Genomic DNA, 26,359 nt, shown 5'->3' with positions numbered 1-26,359 from the left:
AAAGTAATGGCTAATCGGTTCATTTTAAATTTCATAATCATATGCCCTATCAGTGTCCCCAAATATTTAATGATGATCTCCTACTTATAACTCCATCCTCAGACCTATATCTAAATGAGGAAAACATCAGAGCTAACCAGTATGCTAATAGGTATGAGAGCACCCATTAAGGGCCTGAATGATTATGCAAAATATGACTCAGGCAAAGTTCACTTGGTGTAGCTCAATAAACCTAGTCTAGATATAGGAACTGTAAACAAAAGCTGTTTACAGTTTCAGTGTAGTTAGATATAAAGCAGTGTCCACAAGCAATCTGACCAGAACTGAAGAAGCAGCTTATATGAACAGCCAAACATCTTCACTCCTACAACTTTTTGTCCAGTTGACAGATTTAACTTTGGCTTTTACTACACATTATGGCAATATTGTTTATCTTAAAATTGCTGTTTTGGTTCTCAAGATGATTATCCAGAAAGCACAATAAGTCTCACATGAGTCTTTCACTTGGGTTGCCAGTTTCAGTGCTGAAATACAGTTGGTTTAAACCTAAAGATCTGCCTGGACTGAATCATCACTACCTAAACTCTAGCACCTGTAGCTAATTATGAATCAGTGCTAGTGCAACTCAGTGAGTGAATTCTGGAGGTTCTGAGCTTTCACATGAGGCCTGTTCATATACTACGAATGAGAAAAACTTGTATGTGTCCTCTATCAGGTTAAGTCACTGGCAACACAGGTTCAGTTGTGATTGTAACCTCTTTTCTAAAACACAAAGAGCTCTGGCCACTTTAACTACTACTAGTGCCACTTTAACTCTATTTGATACTGCGCTGCACTCTGTCACTGTAAAAACTCACCCTGCACAAATTCCGGTCACGTTCCAATTCTTCCAGCAATTATGGAGCGGATTCAAAGTTTAGCCTAAGCTGAGCAGCACATACATCGCCAGAATGCCAAATGTGGCTCGCACAAGCTAGCTTTAGCTGTAGACAGGATGCACCGCCATCTGTTTGGGTGCAATTTGGCTTGAATGGTGAACATGAAAGAAGGCCAAAGCCAAAATAATCGAAGTAAGGTACAAAAAAGAGGCTTAAGAGCATTTTTCATGGATTTGAATTTGGTACATCTTAGGCTTTAGCATTGTATAAATGGTTCGACCAAAGCAAACAACAATATGAACAACAATGGCTACTAGAGCTCAAGTTGATTAGCTGTAACTTTAGGAAATAACAGACTGAAGTTGCCTATTAATTTAACTGAATTTAGTACCTGTCCCATCTGTTTAAGTTTACAGGCATTAAGTTATCTGTATTTCAGCAGTAACAAGTAAGCATTTTTTACAGATTTTAATTTGGTGCACCTTCCCTTTAGCATTGTAAAAACAGTTAGACCTAAGCTAACAACAATGGCTACTAGCGCTGGAGTTGATTAGCTGTTGAAGGTTTGTGCACTTTAAAAACACAGAGGAGCTCAAAGGATTACTCAAATGATTGTGAATAAAACAAAAGACAACTCACAGTATGTTTGTAATATGGAAACAAAATACCGTAAATTTTGGCCTATAGAGCGCACCTGAATATAAGCCGCACCAGCTAAATTTGAAAAGAAAATCAATTTTGTACATATATAAGCTGCACCTGAATATAAGCCACAGGTTTTCATATTGTAACATGAGATATTTACACAGAAAAACGGTACATGGACACACTTTTTTTTTAAAACTGTGCCTGAAAATTGGCACCAACACGCCTTCAACACGGGATGAACACACCTGCAGGTTTAGAAAATAAAGCTGCACCAACACGGAAAATCTGCTGTTATTTCCTTTTGTCGTCTTTTTACATTGACCAAGTTCGATTCATTGATGCCAAGCTTACGTGCAGTGGCTCTGTTTCCTTCTTTATCTTAAAAACTGCATCATATCCATTTCTTCGTGTTTTCCATGGTGAGCATTCAAAATCAAAACTAGTGAATTCTTCAGAGCATAATCTTTCCCCACGTCTGTCTCACTTTTACGTTTACAGCTAGAGAGCGCCCCCCAGGGGCCGTTATCCAGTAAAATTCTATAAATAAGCCGCACTGTTGTATAAGCCGCAGGGTTCAAAGCATGGGAAAAAAGTCGCGGCTTATAGTCTGAAATTTACGGTAATAATAAAAGTGAAAGTTTGGTCTTTCTATTTGACCTTTTGAAATAAAAGATCAAATGATTGCAGTGATGCTAGGAATAGTCAGTTTATCAGAAAGAATGTAATTATGCTAATAAATAAAAGGCAACAATCCAAACTTGTAACTTGCATCCTTGGGAAAGGCACTTCAGCCCCAAAAACCTGTCGAACCAACATGCTGCTGGTTATCAACCCTGACAGCTGAACTTGATTGAGTAACTAACTAATAAGACATACACAAGACATATAAAAAAACTGGAACTGGTACTGGTACCTGTACTAAACCAATACTACAACAGAACCAAACCAAGTCTACGAAAGGAATAAACCAGGATCAAGTCAGGACCAAACCTTGTCTAAAAATAGCAATATTAACAAACCAAATAACTAAAGGGCCAATATTATACTTTTTTAACTATGTTAAAATGCTGTTTCCTCATCAAAAACATAGCTATTGTTTTACTCTGCTGAAATGGCTTCACTCAGCAGTAAAATATAAGATATTTTAGATATTCTGCTATCTTAAGAGATTTTTAATGAAACAACTAGGTTAAAATAGCTTAAAATTACCACTTAATGACATCCCAAGGTGGAACAGGGCATTTTGAGCTTTGGCGATAATGCAGAATTACTCAGACATGAAACAAAACACAAATCTAGGTGTGTTTTTGATGGGATAACAACATTCCAACATGGGACTTTATTCCAACATGGGGCTCTAATTCATTAGCGCTGTAACAAAATGGCTGTCTACGGGCACTACCTGCTTATGTTTACATAGTCCTGCCCTTCACGGCGCAGATGCGTTTTTAAAGAGCAGAGACACGTGAGAGTGAGTCCGAAGAGAGCGCAACTCTTTAGAATTGGACCATAATCCTATTGTAGAGCATAGAGCATGTCTTACCTTGGGGCTACTGGTGCCTCACTGTTTACTCCAGCTAATGTACTGCAATGATATGCTTTTCGAAGGATCCATATTGTCAACCACGTACTTGCACATTTTAGCCCATCAACCAAAGTAGATGTGGAATTGGCTATATTTACTTGAAACAGTAGCAAAACATTGAAAATTCTACCCACAAGTTGGTGAAGTCTGTGTGGAATGCTAAACGGCCTGAACTGGATTTTTTCAGTATTTGAGCAAAACGTGACTTGCTCCAGGACAGATATATTAAAGGTCCTATATATTATGCGAAATTGTGAGCTTTAAGCCATGTTATAATGTTGATTCCTTCTCAAAAACATGCCTGGACTTGAGTTTTGTTTCATTCACATATGTTTGTTTACATCTCCAAAGCTCAAAATGCTCTGTTCCACCTTGTGATATCACGAAGCAGTTAACAGATACCTTTTTTTACTATTTGTTTACCAGAGATTGGTAATTCCAGGGTTGATAATATCCAAATTATTCTAGTGAAGGTGTATGGACACATTGGAGCACTTCCTGTATAACCACATCACAAGATCTAACAGAGTGTTTTCTGTTTGAGAGAACTCAGACTAAATATCCAGGGTTTGTGTGTTAAACATGAATGACAAACAAAACTAAACTCATCGTATGTTTTTGGTAAGGAAACAACATCATAAAGCAGATTGGAAAATGACGTAATATGGACACTTTAAGCAGTATAAGCAGCTCTTAAGGTCAAAGTAAGTCAGCTGTATACTGTCTGCATCTAAAACACAATTTATTTTCCAAAAATGCACATTAGCAAACTAGTTGTTAACATTGCTGTCATAAGAAAACTTTGCTCTCGTCTCTGAAAGTTGCGAAAAGCATTGCAGTGAATAATTATAATGCATAAGGTAAGTGGGGAATAACTTTTGACCGCTGTAAACCGTTTAAACACACATTTTGAGACAGTAAAAATCATGTACAGCTGAAACTCTAAACATCTGAGGTGAGAGAAATGTCATTTTGTTCAATATGATGGCTAACCAATGAGCTCCTTCGTTTTACATGCGTCACTGAAATAAACAAATCTGATTGGACGGCCATGTTTGAGCCGGGTTCAAGTCATGCTAAAGCGTGTAGGAACGAGAGATAACATCCTGGTATAGACTAGTAGGTAAAGTAGGTCAGTTTGGTCTACTACCTGAAGATGAAGATGAAGAGCATCAAGAGCATACAGAAGGTGGCCACGTTGTCCATGGTCTTCATAAGGACCACAAGCTGTCTCCTCAGAGCGGGCATGAACCTCACCAGCTTTATGACCCTGAGGAGCCTGAAGGTCCGGAGCACGGAGAGCCCACCGTCAGCCTGCCCGATGATCTCACACACACTGGGAGAAAGACAGACGGACAGCGGTTTACAGGTGTGGAGAAGGAGCCACATTGCTAAAGTAAAGTAAAAACAGATTTGTCAAAACGGTGATACGAAAACGCAATCAGAGCAATGCCACAAAAATGGTAAATACATTATATATAACAAAATATTTAATGAACTGAGGTGTGAGAGAGAGAGGTATGAGAAAAAGTAAATGTGTGCAGAGAGGGAAAACTCCAATGCAGGTCAGAAAATAAGGTAAACACCATTCCTCTCAGCCAGTCGAAGTCAATCCCATTTATTTTGGTGACCTATTTTTTACCGTAATGTTATTTCTGCTGATTAGGTACAGTCAGTTACACTACTGTAGGTGATATTAAATGCTTGGCTGTTCAGTAGAGTGATTGGAGAATGAGGAAGACTACACTGCGTTACATAATTTACATGAATAAGTTGGGCTAGTTTGACTGTGATGTATTGAAGTACAAATATTTATAAGGCTAGAGTTTGTATGTTTGCCCTACTATTTAGCACAGTGATAAATGACCTGCTGCTTATAAATACATACTGTGGAACATTCCAAACACAGTAATAATACTGTATCAATGGAGGCAAGGACATGACATACACTCTTATCAGAAAAGTTACATATGCAGTTTTACATAGATTATTTAAGTTTGTGGAGCTAGTGTAAAATGTATCAAGTAAATGTAGGTGCACTAAGTAACTTTTCATGCTTGTCTCCATGGGGATGCTTTTTTGGAATGTTCCATAGTTTGACGTTAAACATAACAATCTCAGGTCACGCCACTAGGCCAGGTTACAGGTCAGACCTATGGAGAGGCCAGCCAGCCCTCTCACTGTAAGAATACATGTTTTTCAGTGTGTCTTCAGCACTGCAAACATGTAATTGAATAAATGCAAGATTGATAAGTTCCATGCCGTACTGTAGAACATATGACGCAAAGCTATAAAAAGTTATATAATTGCAAGGTATTGTTTAGCACTGCAGCCCTACTCCAAACTGGTCTCTTGATTTCCTCATGCTAAGGTAAATAACAAGTGCAACTGTTATTTACCTCACACTCACCTTTTTCTACGTTGCCTAAAGTTTCTTATATGTATACCACCATGCTGATAAGAAGAAGACCCGCCTCACAAACACACACATTGGGAGACCCTATAAAAGCTGTCAACAGGCACATCTCAGGGCTCTCTTCCTATCCTTTCCTGAGAGTCCGTTGTTTCATTGTTCACTTTACCTGTGTAGAACTCATTAAACCCTTCTGACTTTATGCTTCAGTCTCTTGGTCCTCTTTGATACTTGCATCAGAAATGAGCAATTCTTACATAATGCATCTTTAAAGTTAGCATTAGCTTTGAAAGTAAAAACACTGACACACATCCTTTTTCAATGATTATTAATATCAGTATAATCCACCATGTAATGTTTAAATGTAAAGTGTTACAAAATATGTCAGCGTTACTCTCCACATACACAGACCTGATGATGACGATGATGCCGTCAAAGATGTTGTAGGGGTTCCTCAGGTACTCGAAGAAGCCAAAGGCGGTGAGCTTGAGGATCATCTCCAGTGTGAACATGCTGGTGAAGACAATGTTACAGATCTCCAGGACGTTAGTCAGTTCTTCAGGCTGTGGAGGAGAAAGTGGACAAAACAATTATTGATTATATACCGTGTTAAAATTGTGATTTTGAAGGTGGTGTTAGTTTTTAGTGTTTGCAAGTTTGTATTTGTCATTTGTTTTTTAAAAGTCTTTTAATTCTTATATTTTCCCCCCGTTTTTAAAACCGGGACGAGGGAACCTTTTTACTCGCACACATCTGGGATACTGTCCTGAAGAAGCCTAACTATTTTTAACAATTTGCAGAGAAGAAAACAATACAAAAGAATACTAACTCTTTTTCTCCACATACGACGAGTGGACAAGATTTTTAAAAAGACAGAAAAACACAGTCATCCCCGAACACAAGTGGAGTGACAATAGACGCGTGGACATCTGCACAGGAAAGTATTGTGTATTCAGCAGCTGTCAATCAAACTGTCACCGGGAGAAGTGCTTTTTTATCTGAGCAAAATGACTAGCCTTTATATCTTTAATAGTCAGAAAGGGAGAGGACAGAGGGGAAAACAGGCGTTCTATAGATAACACAGAACTGTGCTGAAATATATTATAATCAGGGCTAACGGAGAAAAAAAAATACACTTTTCACCTGATTCAATTGTTAAAACTCATTCAGACCAGCTCAGAATTTGGTTTTAGTTTTTCAGTTCTTTCCTGGTGTGATAATGGTTTAGTCCACCTTTTCATTAGTTTTAGTTATGGCTATACCAGTTTAGACCTGATTTTGATCTGGTATTGGTTTAGTCCTCGTATGATGATGGTGTTGTTTTGAAGGTTTTAAAATGTTTTAGGTTAAGTCCCCATTAAATGTTGATTTAGATGTGGTATCGATCTGGTTACCTGCTGGTTTAGCTCTTGTTCAGTATTGGCTTACTCCTGGTTTAGTTTTTGGTACAGGTGTAGGCCTGGTTTGACAAGATTTAGCCCTGGTTTAGCCCTGGTTTAGTCCTGGTTTAGTCCTGGTTTAGTCCTGGTTTAGCCCTGGTTTAGCCCTGGTTTAGCCCTGGTTTAGCCCTGGTTTAGCCCTGGTTTAGTCCTGGTTTAGCCCTCATTTAGTCCTGGTTTAGTCCTGGTTTAGTCCTGGTTTAACCCTGGTTTAGCTCTGGTTTAGTCCTGGTTTAACCCTGGTTTAGCCCTGGTTTAACCCTGGTTTAACCCTGGTTTAGTCCTGGTTTAACCCTGGTTTAGTCCTGGTTTAACCCTGGTTTAACCCTGGTTTAGCCCTGGTTTAACCCTGGTTTAGCCCTGGTTTAGTCCTGGTTTAGCCCTGGTTTAGCCCTGGTTTAGTCCTGATTTAGTCCTAATTTAGCCCTGGTGTAGCCCTGGTTTAGCCCTGGTTTAGCCCTGGTTTAGCCCTGGTTTAGCCCTGGTTTAGTCCTGGTTTAGTCCTGGTTTAGTCCTGGTTTAGCCCTGGTTTAACCCTGGTTTACCCCTGGTTTAGACATTGTTTAGACGGCTGAGGAAGTATATTGGTGGTAATTATTATTTTTGTCTCTTAATTACACCAAGTTATATTAAATATAAGTAAATATTTAAAATGTTTTATGATTTAAAATGATTTATTTACAAACAAATTTAATGCTCCATGTATTTCTTTTTTCAGTAGGGTGGACCACACACACTTTATTTTATTTTCAAACGTCTTTAATCCTGGGTTATAGACTTTGATCCTTGTGTTTCCTGGTTTAATCCTGTCTTAGTGAAAGAGAACAGAAGGATATCATTTGATCAGACATTCTCAGTTGAGCACACACCAAAGTACACAGTCTATACTCCTCTCAATCCCTCCACCTGTATAAATCCACCTCCCTATAGTATCCTGTGTGGTTCAGCATGTGTCATAACTGCTGCTGTTATGAGCTTATTAGATGGGGACAGTGCGTTTTAATGAATCTGCTCTTGCAAACACAGTTAAACACCAGCGAACCGGAGCCTGGAGGCAAGGTTGGTGAAGTGTCTTGCCCGGTGACACAATGGGAGTATGCATTGTCCTCAGCAGGAATAGTGGACTAGCATTCAAAGTGTGAGTTTGTGTATTTTTGTCATCAGAGGAATGATACTTTCACAAATACAGTGGAAAATACAGACGCGCTCTACATTCCGCAGGTATTGGGCAGCTTTTCAGATGCTTTTGTGCACATTTTTTTTGATTTGCTGGAGCCTGGCAACACTGATGTGAGTTTTAGTCCAAGTTTAGAGCTTGTTTATCCCTGGTTTGACTCTAATTTATAAGTAGTTTTGAAAAGTTTCAGTCCAAGTGTAGACCTGGTTTAGACCTGTTATTTATTTTTTAATTCTATTCAGGTGTCCATTCAGTAAGAAAACATAATATAACTTTACATTAAAAACAACCCCCACATACACTTCTATCAACACCTTTAATAGGTTTTACTTTTGTTTTTTGGCGCTCTGAGTCTCCCCTCCCTTTGCTCTCCACACTAAGTCACTCCCCCTTCAAAGCGCTATCACAGCACAGTCAGCACACTTGCCGCTAATGAAACTCCTGCACATCGCATCAGGTTTGTGAAGTCGTAGTGTATTATTTTGTATCCTGGGCATTTCACATAACAACTCTTGAAGCATCTTTTTAAACGTCGGCGCTGCTGGTTTCATCCTAGTTTTGTGAAGTCATATTATAGCCCATCATCTCCAGTTTTCTCCTCTCTCTGTTCTTTCCATCTGTATGCACGCACACCTCTCCATTATCCCCCCTTCCTCCCCTGCGTGAGTGACTGACTGCGCGATATGGATCAGATGCTTTCTGTGATGCCCCCCGTGAGTTTGTGCGTCCGAAGCCCCGACAAAGGAAACCGCTAGCTAGGCCCTGCCAAACTTAGCAAAGCGCGTCACCCTGCCTCTCCGTAATCCTATCTTTCTCTCACCCTCTTTCTATCTTCCTCTCATATCTCTCTATACCCGGAGGTTGCACAGTCCGTCCGCACTGCCATTATCGGACGTGGCTATCTCTGCCCGATCGATGCGGTCAGAGGAGATCCATCTCGCCAAATCGGTTTCAGCAGGTGCGGTGAGAAATCAATCTGGCTTAGGTTCAATGTTATGGGGAAAATATACTCAAAGATACAGTGCAGCGCTTTATTCGGGGTTTTGAGAAGGCAGTATTGGTATTTCATGTTGGATAACGCTAAGAATAATTGCAATCGGAATTTGAATAGGTACAATTAGCAAAGCGCAAAGGTGGCAGTTTTTGAAATACCACAATTTCCTCAACTAAATTCTGTATAAAAAAATGTAACTCTGTAATTTAAAAGTGTTGTCATGATACTAAAATTTCAAACTCAATTTCGACACTAAGGAGTACACTCGATAGATACCAATTCTTATACCACGATGATGGTAAAAAACATTATTTTTTAGACAACAGAATGTCATTTTCAACATTAAATCATAGTACTTTCTTTTATATTATCTTATACTTGTTCTGAAACAGCTCAAAATCATTCTAAAGTTATTCAGGAAAGATTAATTTAACTCCTGTGAATGTGAATTTTTAGTATCAATACTTGTTCAAATGAGTATCTAGTTTCGATACTAGTTTCATTAGTATCTTAATACTTTTAACAACCCTAGTACAAACAGGTTCTGAACTGTGATTCTTGTATTAGTTTGTCAGTTCATATTTCAGTCTTTGTTATTCTGGACCCTTTTAAAATGTGAACTTTGAACAGAACTCTACAATTAAAACACAAACTGCAAATCTAATCCTAATTGCAATGCTTATCAGAAAATGTAATTCAATATTTAGTAATTAAATATTTTAATAATATTGATCATGTATATTAATACTATTGATAATAATATTTAGTCCTACTTTTTCACCGTTCTGAAACATACATTCTTACTGTGAGTGGACTCGCCTCAACGCAGAGCTTACCTGTTACTTGTTATGGTGGCATGACAAGCAGGTGGCATGACAAGCACCGTCCACCAGGAAGGTTACATAGTGCAACTTTAAATAGTGTATACGGGTAGACTAATTAAAACAAATCGACTATAAGAAACTAAATTCTAGCCTTCAGTTCAATAGCATTTACAAGACAAGATGATCCAGCATAAAGTAGGGTAGTCAAAAGTATCGAAAATCTTATAGTATCGATACGAAAACTAGTATCAAAGCTAGATACTGTTTTGAGCAGGTATCGATACTAAAAAAGTCACATTCACAGGACAAAAACTGACTTTTTCTTTATTTATTTGCACTCAAGAATAAAACCACATAGACTAGTACACAACAATGGACCACTATGGAACCTACCTGGATGACTGAGGGATTACACAGATATAAATACCGATACCGACTCTTTTTTAGACAACAGAATATGATTTTCAACATTAAATAATAGTACTTTTATATTACCATTTCGTCTGAGTATCAAGTCTATCCCTCAGCATCGAAATCAAGTTTGCCATTTTAGCACCAAGTCAACACTACTATAAAGACCTCAACATTAACACTTAAGGCAAGCAAACGGTGCACGGTGTCTTGCCAAAGGACGCAACAGCGGTGCATAGCAAATTGGAGACTTGAATCACCTACTCCAGAGACAAAAGCTAATCTCATTGGAGCCTTAATGCAACTTTCTTTAAAAACAACCCAGTAACTTTTTCAATTTTTAGTTCATTAATTAAACAGAGAATTATGATTAGAGCACTCAGGAGAGAAGCTAAAACCTGCTCAGAATTTAATATGAAAAATATGAAACGGTAATCACATTAGGACAATTTTCAATGGCCCGATAGCAGTAAGGGTACACTGTAAGAGGAGTTTGCCTTTATATACGGTAAAGAGCTGGCAGCAAAATGTGCCCGTACAAATATTCTTACTGTATACATGTGTACAGTCTCTAACCATTACTATTTTATTTTTACAACCCACTACTGTTGGTAAATGTATGGCTTCTACATGTTAAAGGTGGAATATTACGCAAAATTGACTCTTGTGAGCTTTAAGCCATGTTAGAATGTTGTTACCAGGGATATTATTATGCAAGTTTAATGCCTCAAAAACATAATTACTATATTAATCATTTATTTGTTCACACTCTTGAGACTTAAAAGCGCTGTACTTGATTTTTTACCATCTTAAAAACGTGAAAAACAAAGTTAACTCATTTTAAACAGCAGTTGCAGTGATCTAAAGGTATTTCTCATTTACCTTATGCATTCTGAGCATCCTAATTATTCACCAAGATGCGTTTATAAGCACTTTTCACAAACTTCGTAACTCCAAAGAGTATTTCCGCCATAATGGTAAAGCTAATAACAACTGAAAATCATATTCAACATGTTTTTTAAATTATTATGATGGATTTGATATTGACTATCGAGTCTATTCCTAGAAATTTTAATATCGTGACAACACTAAATACTTATAATCAATATAAAATTACATTATCAACCGATTAATCCTCCTAATTGTCTTCAGCTCTGCCATAATAGCGATAAGAGAAGCCATCGGCACAGAACACCAGCCACATCTTTGCCAGTCCGCCCCGTGGCAGGTCTGGCCACCGCGAACGCTGCAGTGTTACGTAACGTCAACTGTCTAAAAAGCGTTATATAAGTCTGAACCATGACTATTATTATTATGATTATGACTTTTGAATGCCTGCCCACACTACTGAAAAGTGCTGTGTAACCTCTCTCTCCTTCCTCCTCCCCGCACACGTTTCCAGTTTATTTTTAGTTTCTTCCGAGATGAGAGTATACGCTGTCGGGGTGCGTGGGCGGAAGAGAGAGAGAGAGAGGGAGAGAGTCGATGAGAAAGAGAGAGAGGGAGAGATGATAGAGGTATGCAAGCCAAGCCAGTGAACACATGAGAGTCTATGGGATTTGGCATGGGTAAATTATAGATAGATAGAGAAGAGAGAGAGACATGGAGAAAGAGAGAGAGAAAAAAAAAACACGAATGGGGATGGGGGGAGCACTACGGAAACAAAAAAGCTGCATTATGGGAATTAGGTGGAAAAAAAACAACTAGCAAGGGAGCAAAAAAACAAACAAACAAACAAAAAACAAAGGATGTATTGCCACAACGGTATATAGTGTAGGCACAATTTCAGTAAAATTATAAAACTGCCTCACAAAGTATATCATGGACTTTGCAAAATTTTGGAACTACATAAACCATAATCCTTTGCTGCGTTTCTAGTGCACGAAGCAAGAAGTAATTACTTAAAGAGGGAGTATTAGGCAAATTCGATTATTTTGGAGCTTTTTACCGCGTTATAATGTTGTTCCTTCAGGGAGACTCAGCGTTAAAAATGAAAGTGAAGCTTATAAAACACGATGATCTTCATACGGCATGTGTTAGCAGTTAATACTTTATAGCAGTAAAACACGGCCTCGTTAAAGAGGTGACATTATGCCAGTTTTTAATCATGTTTTAATGTTGTTAGCTTTAAAATCTTCCTCATTCCATTTTATTTTATTATTTTTTTCATTACCTTATCATTTTTTGTTTTTTTCAGTGCTGTTCACGAACATTAAATACAAAGTGCTGTTTGTGTCATGTTTTCAGTAGCCATGCAGATAATTTTCTTAAGACAACACCAAATCCAAATATTCAAAGTGAAGTACTATATTTTTCCATATATATTTTCCATTAAAATGAGTAAAAAAAACCAAACATCTGAATGTATTTGTTAAATTCTAACATAGAATTTCAACACAAATTGGAGTCAAATACATTTTTCACTTTTGAATGGACACAAAGACACAGGGACAGTTCAAGAAACAAACACAATGGACACAAAGGACGTGCGGTTTGGTTTCAGACAATTCACAGAGAGGTTTGGACCCCGATGCTAATCATATAAATATAAGGATGCATGGATTTTCATAGCAAACACCTGTTAGTCCTCACGTTTTAAGATAAATGACCTAGTAACCAAAATATAAATAAATAGAATATGAATTGTGTGTTGTTAAGTGTGCTTAGTACTAGAATGCAATCACAAAATAAACAGGCAGCCTATTTCTACCCCTATCAGTTAGTTTGTATTAAGCCTGCCACAATAATTACTATATCAACTTATCATTAAATATATTATAGAACAGTATCTTTTAGGGGCCAGTATTTATTGTGTACTTTTTCTTTGCAGTAGTGGGACATTTTGTGGCCTAGATGATATTGTGTCATTTTTCATGTAAGTTAAGGTTAACTCCAGTATTTATTTTGTTGGATTTCATGTAGTAAAATGAAATATTTGCAGTCAATATTGTACAATTTAGTGGTTTAAAGAGTGTTTCTTAATTTCTGTGGGTTCGTTTATCATAAACGTCATAAACGTCAGAGAACAACAGTATTAATTTAGGATCCAATAATCAAACACATGGTCGAATATTTACATAATTTATGAAACGGGATGTTTTCACGCAAAGATGAGCGGGAACATCTTTTAAAACATAAATAAATAACACACACACATCTAATCTTAACAGTTATACATTACCCATCCCTAACACTGGTATCTGCTATAGTTACATAGTGTTTCTTGGCAGCCTCCTCCACTTTCTCGCCCAGACTCCTGCTTCTGCTGCCTCTCCTGCCCCAGAGGCTTTGTTGCGCACGTTTTAGGTAACTCAGTGTGGTTTGGAGCCAGGCTAAATGTTAACAACCTCCATAGCCCCCGCACTGCCCAGCCCTTTGCATGTCACATAGAGTTAGAGTGGGCCAACAATGGAGACTGCATCATACGCTACGTTTACATGCATGTCAGGAAAACCCTAAAACTGAATTGCAGAACTGTCATGTTAAATTACTATATTGACTTATCACTGAATATATGTTAGATGGAACACTAGTTTTGGGGGATGGGGGAGGAATGGTTGTTTTTTGGCTATATGATAAGATTTTGAGCCACAGAAAGTTGAATTTCATAACTTCTATGGCAAACTAAGTAGTAAAGAGTTTCATTCTGCTATTTATTTATTTATTGCAGCTCAAAATTTCTAACAATCTTGTACATTTTCAACAGTTTTTGTGGTATAAATGGCATCGATTAGTTTCAATATTATTGTTTATTGTCTATATTTACTTCAGCAATGTATCAAAATTTGTTATTGTAACAGGCCTGGTAAATTGACTCTCAATAATCGGTACGTACTCGGTTTAACGCTACATGTAACCGCTCAGTCCGCTGTACATTAGGAGAAGACTAGGAGAGGCATTCAACTGCATGGGGTAAGAAAAAGCCATGTGTTTGGTCGTGTACTGATTCGTTTTAGATCAGCAGTAATGACAAAACATGACCTTTCCATCGAGCTTTGATTTGGTCCACTATGTAAAAGTGAAAGCGAAAACTACGGGAGCTTCAATGCGTATATTTGTGCTGCGAAATTCCAAGCATTTCTGAAAATCAAACACTCAAGATAAATGTGCTATCTCTTATATATTTGTTTCAAAAGCATAATTGTAGGTTTTAGCGCTAATGTTCAATTACTAGATGCACCAGAATGCCTCGTAACCCCCTCGTTCGCGCCTTTTCACTTCTTTAACCTGCTGTAGACTGGGACAAGAACGGTCTGACAGGTTTTGGGGCAGTTTAAATTTGGTTTGTTTAGCGCACTTGGAGTTGTCTGTGCATGTAAACGTAGCGAATATGGTTTGGAGCTAGGCTAAATGTTTACACCTCCGCACTGCCCACTCCTCTACATATCACACAGGGTTAGCGTGGGACAAAAAGGGGGGCTACATCACAGTGTTAGCTTCCTCGGGCAGTGTAATGAGGGCATGTAAGAAATGTCAACTTTGTGCGTCTCTGGTACAAAAGTGAATGATGCTAAAATGTCAAAGAAGACAAATCATGCTTTACTTGTTCTTTGTAAACTCCACTACTGATCTTAGCTAATTACTTATAGAAACAGGTTATTTGACTCCCTGTTCAGAAGTGTAGAACTGCTAATTAAAGTTGTGTTTTGTTTCATTCACACATTTAAAAAGGCCAGTTTGTTCTCCTTGGCCTCTTCCTGTGTGAACTTGACGCTTGGATCCACAGCATTAAAATGTGCAGTAATGGGTCCCAGATCTTGAATTTTGATTTTAGTCCAGTTGTCGTCCACGTATCGATACCAAAGTGTGGGTGGAGTGCCTGGAAATAAAGCGAATGCATCCTGTTCAAATTGTTCCATATATACGGTAAGTTAGCCATAATAGGAGAGACCGGTGAGCCCATCATGGCACAGCTGTGGATTTCCCAGTATAAATTACTGAAACAAGACTTTACCAGTGGGTACAAAAAGAAGATCATAGACTGTTTACAGAAGCTGGAGAAGGAAGATGTCAAGATCCCAGTCTGCCTTGTGTTTTGTGCAGTTTTCCCCCTTCCTTCTGCGTCAGAGCCTGGAGCTGGGCAGAGATTCAGGTTCCTCCCATGCACACCTGCAACTAATCTCTAATCAAGCTGCACCTGGGGAGGACAAAGGGACCGAGGACCTGACACTCAGCGCCAGATCGTCCGCCTATCCACAGTGATCCTGCTTCCTGGACCCGCTCGGCTTCTTTGCCTCCGGAGGGTGTGAGGTTCGACTGGTACGAACCTCACACCCTTCGACCCAGTTCACTTCGACAGGTACGGATTACCTCGTCTCTGATCCCGCTGCCCACGATTTGCTCAAGGACTACTGCAAACAACCCCGCTCTCAACTGTCTGATCTATCAACCTTCATTTGCATATTACAATCTGTAAGTAAACATTGTTAAACTGTTACCCGAGATCTGAATCTTTGGTCGACAACTGTAATACAGACTCTATCCTGATGACTCCATTCCAGCTTCCTTTTAACTTTTGTTGAGTAGAGATTTTCTATTTCAGGGCTAAAATTATCCAAATGATTGTAGTGAAGGTGTATGAACTTTAAAAACACTGTAGAGCATGTGTGAATGAAACAAAACACAACTCCAGGTATGTTTTTGATGAGGAAACAGCATTTTAACATAGATCAGAAAATTGCGTAATATGGGTCCTTTAAAGTACCTCATTTAAACTCTGAATCAAACATGAAAAACTTTATGTATACGTCAAAACCAGCTGGGATAGAATCAAACATTTTACAAATTTACAATAAAAAGTCTTACCTGGTTGTGATGCTCGATGCCCATACTGATAGTGTTGATCAGAATCGCGATCATAATCCCACGACTGAAGTACTTGCTCTCCACTATCCCCCATAGTTTTCTCCTTATATCCGTCCAGATGCTTCTACAGTATCCCAAACAGGAACGCTTCTTCTTTTTCTTCTGAACCTGGTCCTCCGTGTGGTCCTCGCGGTCCGGCTCCTTGACAGCCTCCTCATCCTCTCCGTCCTCTTCGTCTGCAGTCTTTGTCCTCTCTTTCATGGACAGGGAGCAGACAGGACATTCTTCCACATCCTCAGGTAAAGCTACACTGACGGAATTTGCCAGTGGCTGGGAGTCGTGGCTTTGCTTGGACGGATGTGGGCATCGGCAAACTGGAAAAAACAAAATGCAAATTTAGTTATTGGTTTGTTAGATGAAAGACTGAATTGGAAGGAAAAGATAAAAAGTGAGAATATTGGTAGAAATACTTTACTATATAACTATTTTAATAATGCAGCTGAATGACGTAAACTACTTGACTAAAATGCAAACAAATGCTAAACTTTTTGGGGTTGGTGGTAGTGCAGTGAGTTAAGTATTTGTTTCCAAACCAGAGAGTAGCTGGCTCAGTTCCTATGGTCAAAGCACATAGCCTTGTCTCATCGTCCACTAAAGTTACATTAATGGTGATGGTTGGCAAAGGAAAGGCATCTGGCTCAGTTCTTCTGTTGAATATTGTGATCTGAACAATACTAAATAATAATAATAATAAATCAAGATTCATTTCACAGAGCCCAACACACTGTGGAGAATTAGTGTGAAATACGATCTGCTAATCTGAAACAAAAATCAAGTGTTTCAGACGTTTGTTTTTCAAATTGCAATTTCAATTTAATGTGATTATCCATTGAGCTCTGTTGATGATGAACAGGTTTAGAAATTCATGAAAAACATGTTTGATGAAATTGACGGCAGCTCCATGTCTAAAATTATAACAAGAATCAATACAAGACAATATAAGTGTATCAGATGTAATAATGGAACAGTGTGTTGGGAATTCTGAAACTAATCTGACTCACTGAAAACATTTTTATAAGTAAAACCTCTCTATCATTACAATTGTTTTGTGATGTCTGGCATAACTCTGTACTTAAAATTCTAATAAACTAAATGCAAAGTCAGTTTTTGACTACACATGTAGCAAAATGTTGATTCAGATTATTATTAATTATCCTTTTAGGTTTAAACCAAATGGATTTCAGGTTTGAAACTGGCAACACAAATGAGAGACTCATATGAGGCTGATTCTGCTTTCGGATTGGATAATTGTTTTGAACTAAAACACAAAGTTTTAACATAAATAAATTGCACATCATGTCCAGTGTTTTCTCTTAACTAAGAACAAATCAGCAGGAGAACTGTTGGAAAACCTGTTTAATTTGAAAATGTCTACCTCAAACCTGGTGACAAAGATGAGATTTTATATAAAAATCTTAAATAGGCCCCCAGTTCCTTTAAGATGCTAAAGACTAAACAGCGTTCATTCAAAAGTCTTTGACACAATAGTATGATATACGTATAACAATACTGACCCAGCAGCTTATTAGGTTGTTGTTTGTTTACTTTTTTACATTGTTTTTGCTAATGCATTACTCCCACGCACTCACTTCCCGACCCCGCAACAGAGCACAGCCCTCCCCTCTTTCTGCCTTTGGATCGGCGCAATCTGACACTGATCTATAGTAATTGGAACAAAAAGTTCTACAAAAGCTGTTCATTCACATAAGGCCGTTAGCCTAGAGCGCGTGACTTCACCTGTATTTAGTCCTAATGCTGCTTCGGACTTCCTCGTCTGCCCTCTCTGTTGTCAAAGTGCATTTAATATTGTGAACAAATGAATCACATTTTGAAGTTTTGACTCGTTAAAAAAGTGAGTTGCCTGCAATTTAGATTCAGAATTCAGAGCAGACGAGCGGAAGAGATGAGACATAGCCTACGGCTCACGGAAATATGGTCTTACTTCATCTAAAACACAAATGTCTGTGTTTATATTATTCAAGACCTTGAAAATAAAGGTAAAACTCCAGCCTAGTTACCGGATCAAAGAAAACTGTTGGCAGAATGCACTCTGACAGTTGCCGGATCCTATTCTGGCTTGTTTCGGCTCAAATTAAGCCTTGGTTCCATCACAAGTTTATTTTACACTCATTTTGCTACTTCACTGTCACTCACCTTTTTGTTGCCTGGCTTGATGTCTCTCTCTTCCCACATTCCCCCCGCCACCTCCTGCTCCCCCTGCTGGCCGCCTGTTGCCCCTGCCCGCCGCTGCCGGAGGAGTCTGCCCCTTGAGGCTGTAGTAGAGGGCGGCCGACCTCCTCTTGGCCTTGCGCAGTATGTGGCAGACCAGCTGGAAGATCTCCTCGTAGCAGTCCCCCGGCTCGGTCATGCTGGCCAGGGTGGACGAGGACAGGCACTGAGCCCTCTGCTCCTGCATCAGCTGGTGCTCACGCTGTTTAGTCTCAGAGAACTGTGTGGCGATGACTACCAGGCACAGGTTGATCATGAAGAAGGAGCCGATCTGGAGAAGAATAGATGGGTAAAGGTTAAAAGAAATGTATTTCCTGTGTTGCTAGAGACGATAGAGGAGATAGAGGACACGTACAAGTTTTTTCTCATTCTCAGTATATGAACAGGCCTCATGTGAAAAGCTCAGAACCTCCAGAATTCACTCACTGAGGCTGCACTAGCACTGATTCATGATTGGTTGTAGGTGCTGGGGTTTGGTAGTGATGATTCAGATCAGAGAGGACTTTTCGGTTTAAACCAACTTGATTTCAGCATTGGAACTGGAACTGGAACTTAGATAATCATCTTGAGAACCAAAACACCAACTTATAACTTGTACATCATGTCCAATGTTTTTGTAATTAAGAATATATCGGCATTACAATTGTTATCCGTTAGAGTTATATATATTTATGAAATTTAGAATCCAAAATTTGCACACAAAAAAAAAAAAACTCTTGTAGGATTTGACCTTTGGTGCATGTTTTGGGTTGATGGGGGAAACAGGAGAAGAAACCCACCCATACACAAGGAAAAAAATGCGAACTTCACACAGACCCAAAATCCTGAGAGGCAATGGTCCTAGCCACTCAGCCACAGTGCTGCTGGGCAATTAATCACATTTTAATCTAATTGTTTCAAACAGTCAAAGCTTGGGACTTTCTAATGGAGAGGTCCACAGCCGGCCCTCTTGTCGGTAAAAGCATGTCGTTCAGGAGCGAATTGGACTACATTATTGCCTTGTTTAATTCATTGTTAGGTCGTCTGTTGAATGTTGTATTGTTTTAGTTTGTCGATAAAGTTCGTACAAAGTCAGGCACATCATTTCTTATTTGTTAGACGAAAAGAGACAGGAAAGCCACATGGCCTCGAGCTAGTAAATCCAATCACATCCACTGTGAAGGACTGATGAATGATTGTCATAAGTTACTTTAATTCATAATATGGAAACTTGCTTGTATGTCAATGTTTATTCCATGCAAATGATAATAATTTTGGTTAAAAGCATGATAAGTGTAATGTAAAAATGCAATGCAACTAATGGAAGCTGTGCAAAAATAATGCTTTGACACGCTTGATAATCAGTCAATAAAGTAAAATGAATTCTTTATTGTTCTGTGTTTTTGGCAACAGTTTTCACTCCATGTCATGATGAAAGGAGTCAACGTTAAAGCTAGAAAATACTACATCGACACATCTTTATATCGTGAATGGAGTTTAGTGTACGGTTGTTGCAGTTTGATGAGAACACTAGAATTATGTTTGAAGTAGCGGTGATTAAAAGCGTATCTTGTTTACATTCATGAAATGAATGTTCAAAGCCATTTTTATGTGTTTTAATTATTGTGATTGATCAGTACGATTTGTTTTGTGAATCCTGTGTTCCTCAAAGAGGACACAGGATTCAAATAGGTTACAAAAAGTTCAATGGTTTTATTTTAAGTTAATTTTAATTTACTTTAAAATGCCAAAACCCTCCAGTGCCCAAAACAAAGTAAACAACAGAAAGGTGGCCCTGAGGAGCCGGCCAAACAGAACAAAAGGATGAGGTGCCGGGCCAACCCCGTACAGGTCCGTAGAAGCCGGTGCTGACATCACCAACCAAAAAGCGAACATCCCCAAACTAACCTTATCAAAAAAAAAATGACACAAAGATAATGGGGCAAAAGTAGCGCCAGCACATAACAACCATATCACAAAACTTATGTAGAAAATACATTGCGCACTTTCTCCAACAAATATACCACTTGCATATTTTGTAGCTTTCATACAGGCGAAGCGGTCTAGTTTACCAGACCTCATGGTAATATTAACAGCGACTGAAATTTCATTATGTTGTCTGTATTTTGTATCATGCTCTACATATTATTGCCATACGAACCATCTGGAACTCTTGGACTTCAGGGACCGGCCTCCTGCTGGTGCCCGGAGTCAGGACTAAACATGGTGAATCAGCGTTTCAGTTTTTTTATGCAGCTAAAATCTGTAACAATCTTCATGAAGATGTGAGACAGGCCTCTACTCTGACAATGTTTAAATCCAGACTTTAAACTGTTCTGTTTCCATTTTTGATTTGAGCTTAAATCATCTTAAAACGTGTATGGAGATGATTTATCAACTTAATCTGTACAGGGCTTCTACCTATGATGCAACAATCCTTGGAAATCTTGAGAAAATTGTTTTTTTGAGCGTACTTTCTACACAGGATTCATCAAACAAACATCAATGAAGCTAACTACAACTCCAGGTATGTTTTTGATGTGGAAACTGTGTTACAACATGGTTAAAAGCTCAAAAAAGTCAAATTTGCATAATATGTGGCCTTTAATTTAAACACACCCCTCTTGTTCTTCAGGCTCTTTGAATTATAAATTGTGTCTTGCAATTAGTTACCCAAAGTTTTATAGTCTCCTCTTTGGAAATAAGGAGAGGTGGATAGTACTCATTAACATTTTACTCTAAATGAACATATACTTGAGTAGATATTTAAAGAAATTATACTTTTTAGAGTACTTTTCTAGCAGCATACTTTTACTCCTACTTTATTAATATTTTTATTGATGTAACAGTACTCTTATTTGAATAGATTATTTTTTTCAGGCCAAGGCTTAGTTTGTTACCTATTAAATTCACAGAAGACCCAATGAACCTCACTGGACCAACAGTACTTTTACTTGAGTAAAAGTTGTGGTTCCTCTTCACACTGTGAGTAAAGTGACAAAAGCTTTATGTCGATAATATGAAATGATTTGAGTATTTATGTTTCTTGCACCGTTCCATCAGATATGATTTAGTTTGTCTCATTTTTGTCTTTATTCTTTAAAAATACCAGATTCCGACAGTTCCTTACTTGAGTAGTAGCTTTCCCAAATACATTTTTTATCTGACTTAGATAAATTCTTGGGCCACTGCTTTGTACTTCTACTCAAATAATGTTATTTTGAAGTAATGTTACTCTTGAGAACAGTTTTTGGCTACTCTACTCTCTGGAAATAAGCACATAATTGAATCGGATTACATCGATACTTAATCATAAAGTTTCTGTTACACCCATACAGTTTCAGATACAAACTTGACTTGAGACTTAGGCCTTTGACTTGTATTTGAGTTGTACTGTCTCTCTGGTGAAGTGCATAAGATAATAGTCCAATGAATAATGCACTATGCAGAAAGACCATGTTTGTGCAAGCCATGGAAAATTGCTACAAGGGACGTGTGCAAATCAGACCTAAATCTTGCTCAAAGACGGAATAATTCTGGGAAATGAAACAGAGCTGAAAGGACCGAGGGAGAGGAGACTATCCGAGCTCAAATGCATTTTATAAAACGGGCCTATGAGATTTAACAGTGCCTTAAATGGTTGGCTAGTTTATGGCCCCCTGTCAGTGAGCCTCAAAGCCACTCTAATGAATATATCAGTTTGAATCCTTCAGTTGTACATAGTGGCAACATTAATTCAACAATTATTCTTAACTGAAACTATTATCCAAGTCTGATTATTATGATTTATTAGGTAGAAGATCACAAATGAAAAAATCTAACTGCAATGTTGAATTTACATCTAATTTTGATATAGTGTTAGTATCAACTTTAAGGCAATCAAAGCACTTTACATCAAGAAACCACTACCCCATGCACATCTGCATTTATACACCAGTGCACAAAGACACTGGGGGAGAGGGGGGTTAAGTGTTTTGCCCAAGGACACGACGATAGCATTCATCTGTGGGTGCTGGAATCGCATCGCCAGCTTGTAGGTGTGTGGCGCAGACTGCTCAACCAATGATATTTACATCGAGAATGGGATTTAAACCACCAACCTTTTCATCAATGGACTAACACTACCAGCTAATCTATGGTCAATTATATCTATTATGTAACTGTATATGTGCGAGCTTGTATGTGCTGTAGACTAGGCTTAAAGGAACTGTATGAGGTAGGCGTGTTCAAATCAAATACAGTCGCTAATTTCCGCATTAGAAAACTACAGTGTCCAACGGGAGCTGATGACGCCGTAAATGTCATCACAACGGCACATCCGTCAATAGTCGGCACATCCAAAAGATAGCTGCACATCACACTAGTACGCAAAAGATTTAAAAAAAAAAAAAAAGTACCAAAATGACTATGCACAGTTCTTGCGTGGATCACTGATCACGAAAATAAAATTAAGGAACAAAGTAAGTACAGAGCAGTGGGGGTAAACCGGTGGAGGTAAAAACGGGGATTCATTGGCAATTTGGCGTCTTGAAAATGAGCGATTAAAGATTGCCTAAACATGCATGGATCACTCCAAATACAACTTTGGGTGAGTAAATGGTGAGGGAAACAATTATAATATAGTTAAAAGCTCTAAAAAAGTAGATTTTGCATTATAGATCTGCTTTAAGGTACTGGCAACCCAGGTTCAGTTGTTATTGTTATCCTTGTTTGTTTGTTTGTTTACTCTAAGAGCACAGACTACATACTGTTCCTTTAAGAGAGAAGGATGACAGAGTGAAGATATAAATCAAGGTGAGGCGTGCATGAGGAGAGTCGGGCATTGTACTCACGCACAGAGCTGGACCTTTAGAACCTTGTAGTGTTTGTAAAGTGAATATGTGCATTAGCGTTAGCAACTATAAATCACAGACTAACAGCATTCATAACAGTTTATTGCGTTCACATTCGGGTCTGCAGCAGAATAAGCATATAAGCTAGCGGCTACATGATTTACATTTCTTAAATATTCATGTTAGGACAGGCAAAGTGCTGGTTTTGTTTCCTCCCACGATCTCTAAATGAAGTGAAGTTTAGAAAAGTGAGCTGGTTGTATTGATTCTTATTACTTGCTGTAACATTTGTTTCTACAAAGGTCAAAATGAATGTGTTTACATGTTGAACATCACTTCTAAGATATATATCTGAAAGCTTAAACCACTGGACTATTGTGTAGTTTCTCAAAATGCTGCAGCTGTTCACTCTTACAATGTCTGGTAGTAATACGATTTTTTTTTTTTTAACTAACATGTTGCACTTTTGAAATTTTCTGGTGCCCAGAGTCAGGACTAAACATGAGGAGTCAGCGTTTCAGTTTCATGCAGCTAGAATCTGGACTTGGAACTGGTCTTTTTGAAGATGTGACACAAGTTTCTGCTCTGACAATGTTTAAATTCAGGTTTTAAACTGTTCTGTTTCCATCATTTAAGTTTTTAATGACCTTTTATCTGGAACTATTCTATTTGAAAGGGCACATATGCATTATTTGGATTGGTATTGGCCTTTAAATCTGAGTACCTTTTGCTTTTGGCATCTCATATTTAAGAACCGTGTATAGAAAAAGACATTATTTTCCAGCTTGGACACACTGCATACAGGAATCTAGTCCATCTACTGCAGCAGAGGGAATTACCATGGGGAAAAATGTAATATTATCTAATTAATGAACATACCCAGAAATGCTAAAAGAAGCATGCAGTTGTATTGGATGTGATTTGGCATCAGAAATGCTTAGAATGAGTCTGGCGATGATTTATGGACTTAAAAACTGTGCAGGGCTTTTACCTGTGATGCAACAATCCTGCGAAAATTTAAACTGTCTTTCGTGAGTGTACGTTTTGCATAAGATTCATCAAACAAACATCAGTGAAGCTAAATACAACTCCAGGTATGTTTCTGATGTGGGAACTGTGTAGGAAAAGTCTAATTTGCATTTAATCTGAACACACCCATCTTGCTGTACTTGCACTAGTTTTTCACATGTTGCACTTAGCATAGAGGGAAGAAGTGTCTTGCTCAAGGACACAACCACAGTATAGCTAAGTAACTATTTTGAGATAGTGACCACATGACAAAGTTCAAATATATTGCATAAGCAGCTTGAGGTCAAAATGAGTCTGTGTACTGTCATCTAATTGTAAACTTTAATGCATAGTTAGCATGCTAGTTGCTAGACAAAACTCTGCTGTCTGAACATTGTGAAAAGGCTCCAAATACTTTTAAGAGAGGAATAACTTTAGACCGCAGCCTTAAGGAAAACATTGAAATAATAGTCCCATGCCAGATGTTCATTTTTCTGCTGAATGTATTATGGTAAATAGTACCTTAGTTGTTGTCCGCCTGATGAAACGTTAGCATACACGTTAGCGCTAACACATCTCGCGGCCTTTTTCCCACCAGTCTGACTCTAATGTGAGTGGACAAGCAGAGCAACACGCGCCCTGAGCACCGCGACGCAAAAACGCCTTCATTCTCCGGTCTATTTAATGTCTCATTCTCTCGTGAAGCTTGGACTTGTTGACTTTGTTGGCTCAACTTTTCTCACGCTGCTGTTAGCTTCACCGAACAACAACGGATCGATACATGTCAGGGTACTGTAGTGAACTCTTTTTTGGTTTTTTTTGAACGGCGGAAGGGGTAAAGCACAAACTTGACTCCTGTGTAAACGTGGGCTTCATCAAATGGTTTGCTGTTATTATTGTAGCTTTATTATTTGGAACTTTGTATGATTTTTTTGCGCCAGATGCCCTTCCGCATGCAGTGTGACTGGTGTGACTGACTTGACTGGAGTGTCTTTTTTTATTTATATATGTATTTGTGTTGTTTTATTATTGAAGCAAGATGTAAGGAACCGGTGTCGCTTATTTCATGGGTGATCAAAGATACAAGAGCGAGAAAATTAGCAGCTGAGACGGGTAAAAGGACGGAAGAGGGTACAGAGAGAAAGAGAGAGAGGGAGGAGATGAGGAATAGAAGAGGTGGAGAGAGAGGAAGGAGAGAGACAGAAAGAGAGGAAAGGGAGACGGGAGGGAGAAGAAGAGAGCAGACGGGGGCAAGAGGGAAAGAGAAAGGAGGGAGAGACAGATGAGGAGGTGGGAGAGAGTGCAGATGAGAGATTTGACAAGAGGGGGGGAGAGATACCTGAAGGAGAGAGAAAAAGAGAGTGGGGGAGAGATACAAGAAGGAGAAAAAGAGGGCAAGAGCAATGGAGAAATTCAAGAGGAAAGAGAGAGCAGAGGAGAGAGAGAGAGGAGGGTAGAGAAAGAGGGAAAGAGGAGGGACAGACAGCAAGGGAGAGATTCAAGAAAGACGGGAGGAAGAGACAGCAGCAGGCAGATACAAAAGGGATGGAGAGAGGAAGAACGGGAGATGGGAGGGAGAAGGAGAGAGCGAACGGGGGTTGACATGGGCAGAGAAAGGAGGGAGAGACATCAGAATAGGAGACAATCAAAAGGCAGAGAAAGGGAGAGATGGGAGAGAGAGCAGGTGAGAGATTTGGTGAGACAGAGAGCGCGAGCAGGGGAGAGATACGAGAAGGAGAGAGTGGGGGAGAGAAAGAGGGCGAGAGCAATGGAGACATTCAAGAAGAGAGATATTTGAGAGGAGAGAGCGCAGGGGAGAGAGCAGAGTAGAGAGAGTGTGAAAGAGGAGGGACAGACAGCAGTGCAAGAGGGATCGAGAGAGAGAAAGAGAGGAGGAAAGGGAGACGGGATGGAGAAGGAGAGAGAGCGGAGGTCAAGAGGAGACATTCGAAAGGCAGAGAATGGGAGAGGTGAGAGAGAGAGCAGGTGAGAGATTTGACGAGAGGGAGAGAGAGCAGGGGAGAGATACAAGAGGGAGAGCAATGGAGAGATTTGAGAGGAGAGAGAGAGCAGAGGA

General features: G+C 38.9%; 1 protein-coding gene across 1 annotated transcript in view; it reads right to left on the bottom strand.

Moving 5' to 3' along the window:
• LOC117374768 (voltage-dependent T-type calcium channel subunit alpha-1I-like) overlaps positions 1-26,359 on the bottom strand; it is a 240,336-nt gene that overhangs the window by 80,217 nt on the left and 133,760 nt on the right. Inside the window, exons 8-11 of the mRNA XM_055223783.1 lie at positions 18,389-18,734; positions 16,175-16,548; positions 5,936-6,087; positions 4,262-4,447 (exon numbers count right to left, since the gene is read on the bottom strand). Of these exons, the coding sequence (XP_055079758.1) occupies positions 4,262-4,447; positions 5,936-6,087; positions 16,175-16,548; positions 18,389-18,734 (1,058 nt within the window). The remainder of the gene's footprint in view (positions 1-4,261; positions 4,448-5,935; positions 6,088-16,174; positions 16,549-18,388; positions 18,735-26,359) is intronic.

The sequence above is a fragment of the Periophthalmus magnuspinnatus genome, chromosome 8 (genome assembly GCF_009829125.3).
Source record: "Periophthalmus magnuspinnatus isolate fPerMag1 chromosome 8, fPerMag1.2.pri, whole genome shotgun sequence".
NCBI classification, from domain to species: Eukaryota; Metazoa; Chordata; class Actinopteri; order Gobiiformes; family Gobiidae; genus Periophthalmus; species Periophthalmus magnuspinnatus.
Note: the sequence above shows the minus strand (reverse complement) of the source record. Positions and strands in the feature narration are given on the sequence as shown.